At 56.9% G+C, this 18,221-nt stretch overlaps 1 protein-coding gene across 1 annotated transcript in view; it reads left to right on the forward strand.

Moving 5' to 3' along the window:
• DTNB (dystrobrevin beta) overlaps nt 1-18,221 on the forward strand; it is a 121,293-nt gene that overhangs the window by 59,874 nt on the left and 43,198 nt on the right. Inside the window, exons 14-16 of the mRNA XM_039568619.1 lie at nt 1,328-1,441; nt 3,477-3,573; nt 9,817-9,837. Coding sequence (XP_039424553.1) covers nt 1,328-1,441; nt 3,477-3,573; nt 9,817-9,837 — 232 coding nt within the window. The remainder of the gene's footprint in view (nt 1-1,327; nt 1,442-3,476; nt 3,574-9,816; nt 9,838-18,221) is intronic.

Genomic DNA, 18,221 nt, shown 5'->3' on the forward strand with positions numbered 1-18,221 from the left:
AGGCCCCGGAGCTGCTCCAGGGCTGGAGCCCCTCTGCTCTGGAGCCAGGCTGGGAGAGCTGGGGGTGCTCACCTGGAGAGGAGAAGGATCCAGGGAGAGCTCAGAGCCCCTTGCAGGGCCTGAAGGGACTCCAGGAGAGCTGCAGAGGGACTGGGGCCAAGGCATGGAGGGACAGGACACAGGGAATGGCTTCCCAGTGCCAGAGGGCAGGGCTGGATGGGATATTGGGAAGGAATTGTTCCCTGGCAGGGTGGGCAGGCCCTGGCCCAGGGTGCCCAGAGCAGCTGGGGCTGCCCCTGGATCCCTGGCAGTGCCCAAGGCCAGGCTGGACATTGGGGCTGGGAGCAGCCTGGGACAGTGGGAGGTGTCCCTGCCCATGGCAGGGGTGGCACTGGATGGGCTTTGAGGACCCTTCCAAAGCAAACCACAGGGTTCTTGTTGCTCCAGAGGGTCACCTGTGGAGCCTCTCAGACTCACCTGGTATCCATGGTTCCCCTGTGCCTGGCTGGCAGGGAGAGCCTGCTGTCTGCACAGCCCTGTCCCGAGGCACCCTCAGCAGTGGGAAAAGGCTGCTCCAGGGAAGTTTGGAGCAGAACCAGTTCCTGGAGAGCAGGAACAGCTTGGTCCTGGCACCGCTGTAGCTTCAGTGCTCTACCAAGAGACCTTGCAGGTATTTGGAATGATTCCTGGAGATCCTGGATAAGGGAGCTCTCACTCAGTGCTGGTGAGAAGCCCTGCCAGGAGAGCAGCTCAGCAGTTTTGTCAGGAAGGAGAGCTGGAGGTGATACTCTGCTCTTGGAAGGGTTTCATCCCTGCTGGGCTGAGGGAGTCCTTGGCCGCCCTCCCCCTGCACAGGACACGGTGACCTGAGCTGTGGTGCTGCCTGGGCCCTTTCCCTCTGGGACACCTTGAGGGTTTCTGTTCCAGTGAGCTGCGGCTCTCCCTGCCTCGGGAAGGGGAGTGGGAAGTCCCCAGTGCTGCTCCAGAGCCCTTCCTGCAGCACCTGCAGGGCAGGGAGTGCTGCAGTTGGAACCTTTGTCCCCTTGGAACACTCTCCGAGCCTGTTCTGCGTGGGGGGGTTGGAGACACATTGCCATGAGTGATTCCATCCTCAGGAAGGAGTAAATTCTCCATGTCCTGCAGCGATTCCCAGGGCTGTGCTCACGTCCCTGTCCTGGCTGTGAGTCTGTGCCAGCCACGCGTGAACAGAACCCCTGGGCCTGGGCTGGGCGCTGACAAAACGAGCCTGAAGGGCTGCAAAGGTGCTCAGGAGCAGGGCAGACACTGAGCTTTGTCCTTCTTTCACCCCCCTCTGTCCCTTCCCCAGGGAGATCCTGCAGGAGATTCAGCGGCTCCGGCTGGAACATGAACAGGCCTCTCAGCCCACCCCCGAGAAGGCCCAGCAGAACCCGACCCTGCTGGCTGAGCTCAGGCTCCTGCGGTAATGGGACACTGGGATGGGCTGGAATAGGCTGGGATGGGCTGGAATGGGCTGGAATGGACCAGGCTGGGCTGGAATGGGCTGGGCTGGGCTGGAATGGGCTAGCTGGAATAGGCTGGGCTGGAATGGGCTGAGCTGGGCTGGAATAGGCTGGGCTCTGAGGGCTGGGGCAGCACCTGGAGCTTTCAGTGGGTTTAGGAGTAAATAAAAACCTCTCTTCAAATGAATGCTGTTTGTACAGTCCAGGAAAGTGCTGGTGAAGGAGAGATCAGTAGGACTGGGTGATCCTGCAGGTGTTTTCCAGTCTCAGGGATTCTCTGATGCTGAGACTCGCTGCCCGTGGGGTTTCCCCCGTGGCCTTCCTGGTGCCACAGGCACACAGAGCATCAGCTCTGCCACCCCAAACCCTCACTCCTCGAGGAATTCCCGCAGTGGGGGTCACAGCTGGCAGGTTATCTGGGATGGGAAGGTGCTTCCCAAGTTCCAGACGCTTCCCAGCCTGGGCAGGATGATTGGAATGTGATTGTCTGTAAGCACCAGCCACCAGATGATCTCAGTTCTGCGTAGAACTCAGGCTGTGAAAGCAGGGGAATGATAATCCATGGAAAGTCGTGTCCCAGGTTTGAAACTCTGCAGGCAGCCCGTGGGGATGAGTCAGCTCCAGCACTGCTGGCAGGTGTGACCTTGGGGGTGCACTGGATCCGTGTCCTGGCAGATCCCTGCCTGGAAGTGCAGCTGTGCCTGACTCCTCCTGCCTGCAGGACCTAGGAACCTGGAATCCTGGAATGGTTTGGGATGGAAGGGACCTCAGAGCCCACCCAGTGCCACCCCTGCCATGGGCAGGGACACCTCCCACTGTCCCAGGCTGCTCCCAGCCCCAATGTCCAGCCTGGCCTTGGGCACTGCCAGGGATCCAGGGGCAGCCCCAGCTGCTCTGGGCACCCTGTGCCAGGGCCTGCCCACCCTCCCAGGGAACAATTCCTTCCCAATATCCCATCCAGCCCTGCCCTCTGGCACTGGGAAGCCATTCCCTGTGTCCTGGCTCTCCAGGCCCTGGTGAAGATTCCCACTTTGGCTTCCTTGTAGGCCCCTCCAGATCCTTAATTTAAGAAGCACACCCTTTGACATACAAAAAGCTCCCGAAAGGAACACCCAGCTGGTTAATATTTGTTAATATTCCAGAGTTTTCTGTCCTTTAAAGAAGGGCCCTGTTGCTAGAATTCCCGGGATGGGTTATCCGTGGTGTCACGAAGGCATTCTGAGGTTCAGCCTGCAGTAGGTGATGTTTTAGCTTGGCATTGAGACGTTCTGGTGCCCACGAGAATCACTGCAGGTGAAAAAAGAATCCCTTCCATGCTGCCTTTCCCTGAGGCCGTTTATCACCTCCCATGGCTGGATTTGTGGGGCCCAGCTCCCTTGGGGGCAGGCTGACGTCTGCCTTTGAGCCGCTCCTTCTGTTACTCACTCCTTGCTTTTTATAAACACAAACCCAAGCCTCAGAGTCAGGATTCCTGAAATAGCTCCAGACAGGTTTTGTGGAGCCAAGGGAAGGGAAGGTCACTCCCGTGCTGCTGCTGTTGTCACCGGGGTGCTGGTGCAGGGAACGTGTCCCTGCTGCTCCATCCCTCCACAGGGCACAGCTTTTCCTCTCCAGACATCTGCAGCCTTCCCTCCTCTTTCATTTCCCTCTGCCTTTCCTCCCGTAGCTCGTCCTGGTTTGTCTGAGCTCCACAGGGTGCCGGGCTCTGATGCTCGGAGAGTTCTTAAAAGGAAGAAAAAAGTGGAGTTTTTCCTCAAAATGCTCAGCTCCTGAGCAGGGCTTCCCTCTGCCCGTGGCTGGGAGCAGATCTCTGGGGTTGGGGGGAGCAGGGAATTGTCACCTCCAGGTTCATGAGCTGAGCCTCACTCCAGGTTTTTAAATGGGGAGCAGGACAATGATGGGACCCAAAGACACTTTTACACAGGAGAACTCCCTGAGGAGGTTTGAAACACCCTGAGTTTATCTTCTGCCTCTTTCTCCCCGTCGCTGGCACAGGCAGAGGAAGGATGAGCTGGAGCAGAGGATGTCAGCACTTCAGGAGAGCAGAAGAGAACTGATGGTGCAGCTGGAAGGGCTGATGAAGCTGCTCAAAGTAAGGAACCTCCTGTGGGAAAGGCAGCACATCCCTCCCTTCCCCGGGTGCTTTGGGGTCCCTGCTTTGCTGTCACACCCCAAAAACCCTTCCCGAGGAGGAGGACGAGTTTGCCAAAAGCCATTTCCATCCCAGCTCTGTCTGGGGTGCAGGGGCTCCGTGTTTTTCCAGGTTTGTGTGGTTTAAATACCCAGAGCCCGAGGCTGGGAGGGGTTTAAAGCAGTTTGGTTTGGTACCTGGGGCAGCAGCTCGGTACTTCCCACTCTCACCAGGAATTAAACTGGGAGCAGGGCAGGATGTGACTCCCAGGGACAAGGAGCTGACCCTGCACAGCCCCTGCCACATCTGGGGGTTGTGCTTGAGGGTTCTGCTGTCGGCTCTGAGCTCCAGCAAACGTCATGGTTTGGGTTTCTCACGAGGGTCCTGTGCTGTTTTTATGGAGCCCCCCCTGGGCTGAGCTCCCAGCTGTGACTGGAGTGGGAAATTCTGTTACACCTTTATTCTTTCCCTGTTTAAATGAAACAAAATATAAAGCAAAGGGCAAAGCCTTGGTCTCGGAGAGGTTTTGGTGCAAGACAAGGTGCCCCGAAGGTGCTGTGGGAGTGGGGGAGGAGAGAGAGACCTGGCAGTGGTGACAGTGGCAGGGCAGTGGTGGCAGTGGCTCAGGGGGTGACAGATCAGCTGGAGGCACATCTGGATGGTTCCAGGAAAATTCAGAACTTCTCTGCACTCGGAAGGGACAAATGAATTCCCAGTGTCTGTAGCCAGAAGTGCCATCACTCCTCAGCCTGGGCTTGTATCCTGGGGGAGGAATTCCTACCCCTGCCCTTTATCCTGGGGCAGGGATGTCCCTACGGGAGGTGATGGTCAAACACCCTCAGCAGTGCCTGGTTTATTCCCTCTCCCTGTGCACCTGAGCGCTCTCCATGTTTGGGAATTCTGCTTTTCCTTAGCCAGTGCTTCTGCTCTGTGATCTTCCTGCTCAGCCCATTAATGTCTGACTTCTAAAAACACAGAAATCTTGGAATCCCAGAATGGTCTGGGTTGGAAGGGACTTGAAAGCTCACCCAGGTGGCAGGGACACCTTCCACTGTCCCAGGCTGCTCCCAGCCCCAATGTCCAGCCTGGCCTTGGGCACTGCCAGGGATCCAGGGGCAGCCCCAGCTGCTCTGGGCACCCTGGGCCAGGGCCTGCCCACCCTCCCAGGGAACAATTCCTGCCCAATCTCCCATCCAGCCCTGCCCTCTGGCAGTGGGAAGCCATTCCCTGTGTCCTGTCCCTCCATGCCTTGTCCCCAGTCCCTCTCCAGCTCCCTTGCAGTTACCAAATTTGTTCAAAAACTTTATCCAGCAAATGGAACTGGATAGAAGGGGAAACTTCATCCCCATGAGGATGCCCAGGCCATGGGATGGGCCCACAGAGGCTGCACCAGCTCCATCCTCGGGGGTTCCCCAGACCCCACTGCCAGAGCCCTGAGGTTCAGTGGAGCTGTTCTGAGCAGGGGGCTGGGCTGGAGCCCTCCCGAGGTCCCTTCCCACCTGGGTCACCCCCGGAGCTGTGAGCACTGGGGTTATTTGGTCCCACACCTTGCACAATGGGGTTGTTTGCATTTCCCCTCCAGAGCTCCCTGCGGAGCACCGCAGCTTCTCCTTGATTAAAGCGTCTTCCAGAGAGACATCTGCTCTGGAGCTGCACAAATCCAAAGTGGAAATTTCCCTGCCAATGCAAATGTGCCTGAACAGTTAAAAATTTATGCCTGGTTTTCAGTTTGAGTTGGGTTTGCACCCATTGGTTCTCCCTCGTTAAATCCAGGAGCACTTTGCCCCCCTGAGTTTTGCCTACGCAGACACTTCCTCAGCTCAGCCGAGGCGCCTCTCACTCAGGGATTTAAATCACTCACACAGGGACAGCAGAGCCCCTCACAATCCCCTGCCCCACTCTTTTCATGGATGGGTCCTTTGCCCTGCCCAGGTTTTGAATGTGTTTTACATTTGGGAAAAGCGAGCTGGAGTTTGAATTCTTCCCTGACCCCCAGCAGCCAGAGGGGCTTCACTGCTCTTCCTCGCTGGGTTCCCTGCTGTCCTGTGGGAGCCCTCAGTCCCCAGCCCTCCCACCAGAGCTTTATTTCGTGGTGAGGCTGTTGTGGGTAAATCCTGTGTCTCTGCAGTGCCTTCAGAAGCCAAGCTTGGGATACATTCAGATAACAAAATCGGCTTTTCTTGGCAAGAGTTCCTTTCCTGAAGTTCTAAAGCTTCTGTGTTACCTGGAAGGGGGGCCCTGGGTCAGCATTTCTGATACAGAAATGTGAATAAAGGAATTACAGGGTCAGGTCACAGAATCCCAGAATGGTTTGGGTGGGAAGGGACCTCAGAGCCCACCCAGTGCCACCCCTGCCATGGGCAGGGACACCTCCCACTGTCCCAGGCTGCTCCCAGCCCCAGGGTGCAGCCTGGCCTTGGGCACTGCCAGGGATCCAGGGGCAGCCCCAGCTGCTCTGGGCACCCTGTGCCAGGGCCTGCCCACCCTCCCAGGGAACAATTCCTTCCCAATATCCCATCCAGCCCTGCCCTCTGGCACTGGGAAGCCATTCCCTGTGTCCTGTCCTTCCATGCCTTGTCCCCAGTCCCTCTCCAGCTCTCCTGGAGCCCCTTCAGGCCCTGGAAGGTCCCAATTATGTCACCCCAAATCTTCTCTTATTTAAGTTGTTTCACCTCCCTGTTTGAATATCCACACCCCAGTCCTGGGCATTCCAAGATCCATCACAAATCCCCTGCCCTGCCCCAGGTAGCTCCTCGCTCAGGTAATTATTTTAAGCTGCAAGTTCCCCAGCTTGCTGATCTAAAAATATCATTTCTAGTAGATACTTCTGACACCTTTTCTCATTATTGGTGTCAGAGCTTCCCTGTCTGCTGGTGCAGACTCCGGGGGGAAGGGATGAGGCAGACACAGGGATCCCTCCTGCCCTGGTTGGGATGTCACCCCCGGCCCCGGAGCAGCGGCGCTGCCTCGAGGCTCTCTTTTGTTCCTGATGTTGGTGTTTATTTCCAGCTCTCCTTTTCAGTGGTTTTAGCCCTGCCAGACACGATTTTTCGCCGCCAGGTTTTAGCTTCTCTCATCACTTGGAGCTTTTCAAAACTGTTCATGTATAATTTACATCAGCTGTTAAGCTTTTATGGGTTTTTTTCCATTTTCTTATGCAGGATTTTTTACATTTTTAATGCTGCCTTCATTTCACCATTTAGGGCTGGATTCAGCTCACCCAGCTCTGCTCATCTGAGGGTTTGGGGCCTCAAATCCCTCTCTGAAGAAAAGGACAGTGAGGAAAGACCTTGAAGGTGTCAACAGTTTCCCCCTGAGGGGCAGCTCTGATCCCTGCTCCCTGTGACGGGGACAGGACCCAGGGAACGGCTGGAGCTGTGTCAGGGGGGTTTGCGATGGAGATCAGGGAAGGTTCTTCCTCCAGAGGCTGCTGGGCACTGCCCAGGCTCCCCAGGGAATGGGCACGGCCCCGAGGCTGCCAGAGCTCCAGGAGCGTTGGGACAGCGCTGCCAGGGATGCCCAGGGTGGGGTTGTTGGGGGGTCTGGGCAGGGCCAGGGGTGGGACTGGGTGATCCCTGTGGGTCCCTCCCAACTCAGGACATTCCATGATTCCAGGAAAGCCCATCTTTGGAAGGCCATCTGTAGCTGTCCTCTGGAGGTCCTTCCATTTTCCCCACGCTGTGATGGTTGGACTCAGGGCAGGGAAATGCCCTGGAATAAGGTCCCTTCCAAGCCAGACCACTCTGGCTCTGTGATCTCTGACCATTTCTGGTTCTGTGATCCCTGACCACTTCTGGTTCTGTGATCCCTGACCACTTCTGGTTCTGTGATCCCTGACCACTTCTGGTTCTGTGATCCCTGACCACTTCTGGTTCTGTGATCCCTGACCACTCTGGTTCTGTGATCTCTGACCACCCTGATCCTGTGATCTCTGACCACTCTGGTTCTGTGATCTCTGACCATTTCTGGTTGTTTGTGCAGAGTTCCTCAAACCCCCTGGGCTGTCCTGCCCTGATGCTCCTGGGCCCTCACAGGGAGCTCCCCAGGCCGCTGCAATTGAGAGGCAATGTTGGGTTTTGCATGGAGGGACTTCCACAAATCATCCCCAGCCAGTGTTGACACCTCTGTCCAGGGTTCCAGTTATGGGAATTTCATGGAGTCACAGACTGCATTGGGTGGGAAGGAAGGGAAGAGAGGCTGTGGCTGCCCCTGGATCCCTGGCAGTGTCCAAGGCCAGGCTGGACGGGGCCTGGAGCACCCTGGGATAGTGGAAGGTGTCCCTGCCCATGGATTCGAGGTGGGATTTAAGGTCCCTCCCCACCCAAGCCATTCTGGGATTGTGGCTCCATCCAGGCTTGCCTTGGCTTTCCCTTTTCCCGCAGCCTCCTGCAGTCCCCGGGTGCGTGGCTGGCCCGGCCCCGATGAGCATTCCCTGGGGAGCACTGGCTGCTCCTCCCAGGGCTCTCACTGTCAGCTCCACGGAAATCCAGCAGACAGATCCCATTTCACCACTTCCATTTCCTCCACGGCAATTTCCTCGCGGCTGCTCCGGTGATTTATCCCTGCACTGCTCAGCCCAGCGAGCTCCGGCCCTCCTGACAGGGCTTTTTCACATCTGTACTTAATGCCAAAGCCTCATTTTTCAAACTAACAACTTTTTTGAGGAATGGGGATCATTTAAGATCTTTTCCCTGACCTGGCTCCCCATCTGGTCCCGCGAGTCCCGGTGCTGGTGGGAGGCACAGCGGGAAATGTGGGATGTGGGAACAGCAGCACCGGCCCCACTGCCAGCACTGAGCAGAGCCAGGCCCCACATCTGCCAAACACCACCACAGACACACCTGAAAGAACCCCAGGTCTTGGGAGAAAACCCCAGAAATACCTGCTCAAAACCGTGGAATTGCCCCCAGCCCTTCCCAGGCCTCTCTGCAGGGCTCGGTGGGAAAACAGCTTTCAGTGGTCAGGGAGGAGAAGCTGCTTTAAATTAAGGGAAAGGGTCTGGTTAATCCTGCTCGGCCGGGAGATCAGTGAGGGAAGGCTGATAAATGTGTTCGTGGATTTCCAGGCCAGAAGGAGCTTTTATCCCCTGAACTGTAATTCCATGACCTGAATTTCTGGGGGGCTGTGCGTGGCCATGGTCCCGCTGCCCCCTGCGCTGCCCGGCCGAGCGAGGCCGCGGTGCAGGGGGTCACCTGAAACTGCTGGAATTGCTGCTTTGGGAGAGACCAGGGTCCCCCACACAGGGTTGGACCCGTGGTGCTTCTTGGCTGTGAGAGGACAAAACCCATGGAAATGTCTGAATTACCAAGGAAACTCTGGACTAGGTGACATTTTGCTCACTCCCAGCAATTCTCCTGCAGCTGAAGGCAGGATGTGCCTCCACCAGCCCAGGCCCGATCACAGTGAACATTTCCCTGCTTCAAAAGGGGATAAATTCACCTGTATTTCACCTTTTTTTGTCCTCCAGGCTAGGAGTGATCCGACCTGAGACGCTCTGCAGTGCAGGAATTGCTCTCTCTGCACATCTTGCCTTACTCAGCATCTCTGGTGCCTTTCCCTCAGTGTGTCCCCTCGCAGACCTGGTTCCTCAGCCCTTGCAATTCCCATTGGCAGAGGTCCTGGAGTGCCCAGGGGAACTAACCAAGGGCATGTTTTGCCTCTGAGGCTGTGGCAGCTGGGCTCTGTGCTGGCACATTTGTGTGTTTGGGCCCTCCCAATGGTAGTTCCAGACTTCAGGGGATGGATCTGGTGTTTGTTGGCTTGAGGGCAGCTCGAGAGGCCTCTGAGTCTGGAGAAGGAGAGGATCACAGGATCGTGGAATGGTTTGGGCTGGAAGGGACCATGAAGCCCATCCAGTTCCCCCCTGCCATGGGCAGGGACACCTTCCCCTGCCCCAGGCTGAAGGCAGTAAAGGTCCTGCCTAAAGGAGCAGATATGCCCTGGATATCCTGTCCTGTATCGCAGCCCTGGGATGTCCATCCCACGTGTTTGGCCAACACCAGGGGCCCCTTTCATGGACAGATGTCACCTGTGCCCCCCCAGCCCTCATGTCCTGTGTCCTCGGCTCCTGTCGTGCTGCAGGCGCTGGCACCATGTGCCATGTTCTGTTCTTTCACTGGGTATTTTGTGTGAAAATGACCATTTTCACATGATAATTAATCTTTCCTCTCTCTCTTCACCTTTTATTCTTGCCGACGTTTCTAGGAAGAAGAGCAAAAGCAGGCAGTAAGTTGACTTCACTTTGTAGGTGATCTGACTTTTTTTTTCTTCCTGCATGAAATCCATTTTCTGTTAATTGGCTTGTATGCAAATAAACCCTGGGAATGGGGGGGCCTTTTCCTCTCGGGAGTTCGGGAGCAGGCTCCCAGCAGAGCATGGTCTGTGTGTCCCGGAGCTGCTCCTCTGCCCTTCCCAGGGAGGTTTGCTGCCACGGGCCCACGAGCGGTGGCTGCATCGATGAGGCTTCTGTGGAATCGTGCATGGCCACGCAGGGCTGAAAGCAGGGATTCTCTGCTGGCTTCAAACCTGATTTTGTGGGAGATTCTTGGGAGTGTTCCGTGTGCTAAGAAAGCTTTCTTGTCTCTTCAGGAATCCTTTAATTTGCCTCCTTGCCACATACAAGTCCATGCATGAAAACTAATTAATGACTTAATATTCTGGGCATGGATCCATATCCTTCAGCCCTGACAGAGTCTCCTTGAATGAGTCCCAGAGTGCTCGTTGCAAACAGGATGAGTAAAGGAAAGGAGACAAGAACGCCTTGGCTTTGTTGCCGTTTGATTCCCATTTTCTCTGCCCGCCTGCTCAAAGCCGAGTCCTGTGTTACTTTCGGGATCCACTCCAGAGGGAGCCCTTCTGCTTTCCTCGGAAACAGCCAGATGTTCAATGTCTGCTCTCCAGCAGAGCATTTGCAGCGTTTTCGAACATGGTTTCCTTTACACCCAAAGCTTTAATGACCATTAATCCGTGTTCTGCACCGTCGGGGATTTCATGTGTTGTTTCTCACGGGCGTAACTGGATACTGGATACGGTGGCTGGAAATCCTGGGGACTTGTTTTTTGTAGGGAAGTACACATTTTGGGGTAGCAGCTATTGCTGAGAACACTTCAGTTCTACATGTGCTGAAACTGGCGTTTGGTGACTCCTGGAGGGGCTTTTGGTGCTGTTCTGTCACAGTTTGAGGTGGTGGTGAGTGGGCACCTTCCCTTGGAGCCCTGTTCATCATCAGGTGATCGTGGAATCCTGGAATGGTTTGGGTGGGAAGGGGCCTTAAACCTCATCCTGTTCCACCCCGAATCCATGGGCAGGGACACCTTCCCCTGCCCCAGGCTGCTCCAAGCCCTGTCCAGCCTGGCCTTGGGCACTGCCAGGGATCCAGGGGCAGCCCCAGCTGCTCTGGGACGCCTGTTCAGTGCCTCACCCCCCTCACGGGGAAGAATTTGTCCTCCTGTCCAATCCAAACCTCTCCCTGGGTTTGCTGAGGCACCTGGCAGGAGGGATTTGGTTTATGGAAGGGACCAAGCTGCAGCACGTGGCAGGAGCTTCAAGGAATGTCCTGGGGGAAGGAGAACACCCAAGATACAGCCCTCCCTGTTCTGCAGCTTCTAACAGTGCCAGTGGAATGCCGTGCTGCGTGTCCTTCTCCTACCCAGCTCCATTCCCAGCAATAATCCTCTGCAGGGAAAGGCCATGCTGTGTATTAGCTCGATTTTCCTGTGCTGTGCTTTCATCTGGGTTATGGACATAGAAAAAGGGTTAATATGAGATCAGGGAAGGAGTTGACCAGTTTTACATCCCTTTTTTCCCTGGAACGCTGTGTCAGGAGGAGGATAATGAGCCAAAAGAATAATGTCAGCACAGTGACATTCCATACAGGCCCATTCCTTTGGAATCAGGAATGAAGGAGCCAAAACTGATTTAAAGCTCAAGAAAGGCAGATTTTGACCAACCAAGGGACACCTTGCTGGGCTGTAGGAATTGAAACTTTGCGTCCTTCCTTTGCATGGCCTGGAGTGGCCTGAGTGACCTTCTCCCCTCAGCTGTGACGGTGCAGCCTGGAAAGGTTGGAAGTCCCAGGATGGGCTGCCCCACTTGGCTGAGAAACACACGCAAGTCCCAGCCTGGCTGGGTGGGAAGGCAGCTCTGGAGAGCACTCAGACCATCTCCCGTGCCCCGAACAGGCTGCTGGGGCTTTGTCCATCGCCGTGGAAGCATCAAACCCCAGACTGTGGGGTTGGGAAGGACCTTCAGGCTCATCTGGTTCCATCCCCAGCCCTGGGCAGGGACACCTCCCACTGTCCCAGGTTGTTCCAAGCCCCAGTGTCCAGCCTGGCCTTGTATGAGGGCGAGTGTGGGGCAGCTCTGGGTGCCGGGGAAGAGAAGGCCCAGGTGTCTGAGGGAGCTGGGGATCCTCTCAGCCCCTGGCGAGGGGGGCTGGCTGTGTGGGGGCAGCAGGAGCTTCTGTGAAGGATGAAGGCAAATAAAGCAGAACTGTCGTGGGTTTGGAGCAGCAGCACATCAAGAGCAGCAATGGCATCCACTTGGGGAATCTGTGATCTTCCTCTGCCTGCAGCTGCAGGTCCCTTTCTGCCTCAGTCAGGCGTTCGTGGCAAGTCATAAGGAACTTCTATCCGGAGAGAGGCACTGGTTCTGATCCTGGCCCTTACAGGGAAGTCCAGTCACCTCTGTGCCCCGTGTTCAGAGCTGATCTTCCATCAAGGCTTGGGCCGTTTCTGTCCCGGGCTCGGGGGCCAGTCCTGGGCACGCGCTGGAGAAGCAAAGCCTTGTGTGGAGATGTCATTGCAGTGACGGAGTCTGGAGCCACGTGGTGCTCGTGGCCCACCACGCTGTTCCCCACCACTGCTGGGATTGTTGTGTCCCAGCTAGTAAAATCCTAATTTACACCAGGACCCTTTCCATGTCACAGCTGGTGAGAAGCTTGGATAATCTGCTAAATATTAAACCCCCTTTGTTTTGTAGTCGAAGGAACAGCCGTAGGAGCTGCTCAGCATCCAGAGGAACGTTGCAGGGATTCCCGAGGATGTGCATCACAGGGATGGTGTCCTTGGCGTGTCCTACAATCCCTACAACAAACCCAGAGCAGCGTCAGGAGCTCCAGCGGCAGAGAACGGCCCTAATGCCGAACAGGCCCAGAAACAGCTTCCAGCTGAGGGGCTGGAACACTGGAGTGGAATCTCTTCCCTCAGGAGGTGGTGGGAGCCATGGGAACAGCAGAGCAGAGGGGCTCAGGAATCACAGGGTTGAGTTACCCAGCAGAAGTGGATGTGTGCTCACCCAGCAAGCCCTGTGAAGCTGTGGATCCATGGGAGGGTTTCTCCTCAACCCCATGGAGAGGGAGTCAGGAGCTCCCAGTTTCCTCCCATGGTTCAGACTGGCTGTTTAGAGACTTCCCAGCAGTGCCAGGGCACATCCCCTTAATGAGCTGAACCACCTCAGCCATGGCTACAGCAATGCTGGGCCTGGGCAACCACCCTGATGAGCCCTGTGAGTGGGGAATTCCCAACTTCCCAGAGCCCTGTGCCACCTGAAGGAGCCTCGTGTCCATATGGGAATCTGAGACTGCTGCTCAGTTCTGCATCCAAAGGACCAGAGGTGGAGTTCCCATCCCTGGGGGTGTCCAAGGAAGGGCTGGAGGTGGCACTCAGTACCCTGGGCTGGGGACAAGGTCGACATCAGGCACAGCTTGGACTGGATGCTCTGGGAGGGCTTTTCCAGCCTCAGGGATTCTGGGATTCTGTGACTCCTCAGCCCCCCAGAGCTGTGTTGGGAACGGTGTGCCCTGAGCTGTGTCACAGCAGCGAGCATCCCACACCTGGGCCCTGACAATGGCCTTGTTCCAGCGCCAGCAACGCTCCTGTGTCCGGTTCAGCCCAGGGATGGGGACAGACAGAGCTCTGGGATGGGCTTGGGGCAGCTGCTCCACTCAGTGCCACGTCCGTGGCTCTCCTGGAGGCACCATCGAACCCTAGAGCGGTGTGGGGGGGAAGGGACCTGAAAACCCATCCAGTTCCTCTCCTGCCGTGGGCAGGGACACTGCCACTATCCCAGGGTGCCTGGATCAAACCTAGAAGGGCTCCCAAAGGAGCCCGTGAGCCTCGGGGCTGTAGGGATGCAGCTCTCCGTGGCACTGGAGTTTATCCATCAGCAGAGGTTCTGAAGGGAGGGCTGGGCCTGTGCTGCCATCAGAGGGATGAGCACCTCACCCCCCTCCTTAGCTGGCAGCACTGCCCCTGGCAGAGTTTGGGATGAGTTTGCTGAGTTTGGGGTGTGAGGAGGAGGCTTGGCAGGAACAGCCATGGATCCGTGTCAGGATTCCCGTCTGGGAGGGTTTGCTCTGGAGGATCTCCACTGTCCTGGGGTGGCTGAGTCAGGTAAGAGACAAATCCCTGCACCATGGGGATTCCTGGAGCAGTGGGGTGGAGGTGGTGCCTGCAGGAGACCTGGTGTCCATCTGGAGGGAAAGAATCCCCCTCTCCCCTCACTCCTGGAGCACTGAGGGATTTCTCTGGGCTCGGGGAGCCGTGCCCAGCCCCTTCTGCCATCTGTGCCAAGCTCGGTGGGCAGAGCTAAGAGGATTTGGAGAGGGACTGGGGACAAGGGCTGGAGGGACAGGACACAGGGAATGGCTTCCCAGTGCCAGAGGGCAGGGCTGGATGGGACATTGGGCAGGAATTGTTCCCTGGGAGGGTGGGCAGGCCCTGGCCCAGGGTGCCCAGAGCAGCTGGGGCTGCCCCTGGATCCCTGGCAGTGCCCAAGGCCAGGCTGGACATTGGGGCTGGGAGCAGCCTGGCACAGTGGGAGGTGTCCCTGCCCATGGCAGGGGTGGCACTGGGTGGGCTTTAAGGTCCCTTCCCACCCAAACCATTCTGGGATGCTCGACTGGGGTGGGGTCCCTGTTGGTGCAGGGGGGCTCTTGTGCCCCATTCCCGGTTCCCAAGCACACAGGGAGGGAGGGAGGGAGCGTTATCACACCCAGGCTGGGAAGCAGAGAGCGCCTGGATGGGTTGAGCCCTGCTCTGTAGTGAGCAGAGGGGTTTTCCAGGCTGGGGAGAGCTGTCAGAGCCGGGTGGTTTCTCCTGGGCCCGCGCAGAGGGAACAGCCAGCAGGCAGAGCGGCCTCTGCCCGTCCGCTCCATTCATGCCTTCCCTGAATCACATTCCTCGGCCCTTAATCACGGCTTGGATCCCACAGCTACAAACAGGCAGGAGTTTGTTCACTTTCTTGCCTTCTGAGCCCTGCCTTCGCTGCGAGTCACGGCTGCCAAGTCCAAGTCACAGCTCTGGAGCCGCTGCCCGGAGGAACAAAGCTCCAGGCACAGGCTCTGCCTGCCTGGACTGGGGGAAATCCCCTTGGGAGGGTCCTTCAAACCCCGCTGATGGGGTGGGCTCCATTTTCTAACCAGGTCCCCTGTCAGGGGCTGCCTGGAAATGGTTCCACTTTCACCCTCTGGAGGTTTCTGTTTGTTTTTGTACCTTTGTGTTCTAAGGCGCGTTGTGGGAAACGGAGCGGTGTGAGAGGGCTTCCAGCAGGACTTGCAGTTCCTGTGGGTTTAGTGGGGACACTTGTCAGGCTGGTGATGTGCCACACGGGCTCAGGGGGCTCCAGGAGCCCCGAGGGCTCGTGGCTGTGGTCAGTGTATTCCCCGTATGAGGAGCCCTTGCCGGAGAGGACTTGGAAATCCTTCAGAATCTCCTGGGATTCTGGGTCGGGAATATGTGGAAGCTGTGCATGGTGCATCCCGTGGTGCCTGTTGAGGGGGTCTCCAGGATGGTTAAACACAGGCAGTTCTCCCTTGTTTCAGCAGCGGGCCCTGGGTGCCCCGGGCAGCACCGAGCCCAGGACGTGCCATGGCAGGGTGACACAGGGCAGCCTCGTGTCCCAGCACCGTGCCAGCCTCCCTAATGCAGGTCCCCAGGGAGGCCAGGGACTCCTTTAGCACCTTTAGAGCCCCTTGCAGGGCCTAAAGGGGCTCCAGGAGAGCTGGAGAGGGACTGGGGACAAGGGCTGGAGGGACAGGACACAGGGAATGGCTTCCCAGTGCCAGAGGGCAGGGCTGGATGGGATTTTGGGAAGGAATTGTTCCCTGGCAGGGTGGGCAGGCCCTGGCCCAGGGTGCCCAGAGCAGCTGGGGCTGCCCCTGGATCCCTGGCAGTGCCCAAGGCCAGGCTGGACATTGGGGCTGGGAGCAGCCTGGGACCGTGGGAGGTGTCCCTGCCCATGGCAGGGGTGGCACTGGATGGGCTTTAAGGCCCTTTCCAACCCCAGCCATTCCACCCTCCTGTGATTCCACACCGTGCCAAAGCAGCCCTCAGCATCCAAGGCCATCGTGTGTTCAGGCCCGACCTGACCTGGGATGTGGAGGTGCCTGGGAGCAGCTCTGGAGCCGAGCCCAGGGCTGAGCTGTCCCCACGTCTGTGACCAGGACAAGCCACAGGCAGGTGAGCCCAGGGGCCACGGAGTCGGAGCAGGGTCTGGGAGGGCTCTGAGCAGGGGCTGGGGCCGGGGGGTACCAACAACAGCTTTATCCAGCAGCCCCCTCGGGAAATTCGGCTTCTCAACCATTCCACAGCACTTCCAAATCCCCAGCTCTGCTCGTGGCCTGCCCAGGGCTCAGTGTCACAAGGAGCAGCAAAGCTGGCCTGAAGCATTCCCCTCCTGTGCCAGGAGGGCTGTGAGGGGCACAGCAGAGCCCTGGCATCGTCCTGCTCAAACCCAGCATTCCTGGGAAGGGGCTGGAGCCCGGAGCTCCTGTGGCTGCTGCAGCACTGACCCGCCCAGGTCTTTGGGAGATGCTGGTCCAGCCTGGAAGGGGCTGGATGCAGTTCCCAGGGCTGCTGATTTTGTGTCAGCCATTAAAGCTCCTTGGCAGGAAATAGGGATGAGCACTGGTGGGACAGGGAGGGTGTGAGAGCAGGGGCACAGCAGGCCCAGACCCTTTGGAGCCATGAGAGGAGAGGATGGTTTGTGTCAGAGCGGAGCAGGGGGAACGTCCCAGAGCAGCAGGAACATCCCAGAGCAGCAGGAACATCCCAGAGCAGCAGGAATGTTCCAAAGGCTGACAAGCAGCGTCCCTGCAGAGTTACTGAATATTTAGAACCATGAATTCACTCCTTAGGTTCATCTTGTAGGAATCAGCAAATCCCAGAGTGGTTTGGGTGGGAAGGGACCTCAAAGCCCATCCAGTGCCACCCCTGCCATGGGCAGGGACACCTCCCACTGTCCCAGGCTGCTCCAAGCCCCAATGTCCAGCCTGGCCTTGGAGATTTGATCAATCCCCATTAAAGATCTCTTTGACAAGATCAGTGGGATTTTTACTGAAGATACTCTCCCACTCCGTGGGTGTTTCCACCCTTTGTCCCCTGTTCCTGAGGATTTGCTGTGATGTGTTGGTGGCATTTTTCATTTCCCATCAACGTTTCCACGGAGCCATTTGTTGCCACTTTTGGGGACAGATATTCCCGAGCCTGTGGCAGTTGTGTTTCCGTTGTGGGGAGATCACTGTGATGACTGGAGAGATGTTCTACAAGGATTTGCATTTGTTTTGGCAAGATCTGATTTTCCTTGGTGTTTGTTTAGTCCCTGGGAAATGTGATGCTGCTGATGAGTTTGGCAGGACCCACGACAGAATCCTGGAATAATCTCCTCCGACGTATTTTCTTTGGGCCTGGGCTGTAAGTGGTTAAACGGTCGTCCTTGTGGAGTCCAGGATGTGAAATATTTATTGCTTCCCTGCTGAATTTCGTAGCCATGCTGACTCTTCTGAAACAATGCTTTCCTCACTCTGCAGTCAAGTGCTCCAGCACGTAACCGAGCCGGGGGAAGCGCAGGCAGCGCGTGCTCCTCCTTCGGATGCGATCCAGCACACGCTCCGTTCCCTGCACTTCCGATCCTTCTGCTGGCCCGAAGCACCAGCTTGGCACCCAAGTGCACCTGACTGGTGCCACAAAGAGCGGATCCAGCAGCTTTTCCATCGCGTTTTAATCTCAGCCAAACCCCAGAACTGAACGTTTTCCCGTTGCTCGGTGTGGAATTGTGTCCGTTTCAGAGACAGGGAAAGCTGACCCTTTTTTAGGTGCTCAGGAACGTCCACCAAGGTGTTGATGAAACTGAAGTGAGAGCCTTTGCTGGTGTCTTGGCTGTCACCTGGAGAAGGGGTTGCTTGCGGAGTCACAGGATGGTTTGGGTGGGAAGGGACCTTAAATCCCACCCCATTCCACCCCCTGCCATGGGCAGGGACACCTTCCACTCTCCCAGGCTGCTCCAAGCTCCATCCAACCTGGCCTGGGACACTTCCAGGGATGAGGTGTCCACAAAAACTTCTCTTTTTGTGGACTTCAGAAGTTGTTCACAAAAATCCTTCCATCCACAGTCACGGAAAATCCGGCAGAAGCCAACATTGCCTCGGCAGATCTCCGTCCCACGGTGCTCCTGGCAGGAGAACATCTGTGGAGCTGACCTGCCCCCACCCCGTGGGCTGGGGGTGAATAATGCTCCTAATGCCCAGTAACTCAATTGCAGAGGAATTAATATTAACCGTGTTTCTCTGGGTGCATCTGCAATACTTTCCCTGGGATCATTATCCAGCCTGG

This window comes from Corvus cornix, chromosome 3 (genome assembly GCF_000738735.6).
Source record: "Corvus cornix cornix isolate S_Up_H32 chromosome 3, ASM73873v5, whole genome shotgun sequence".
Taxonomy (NCBI): Eukaryota; Metazoa; Chordata; class Aves; order Passeriformes; family Corvidae; genus Corvus; species Corvus cornix.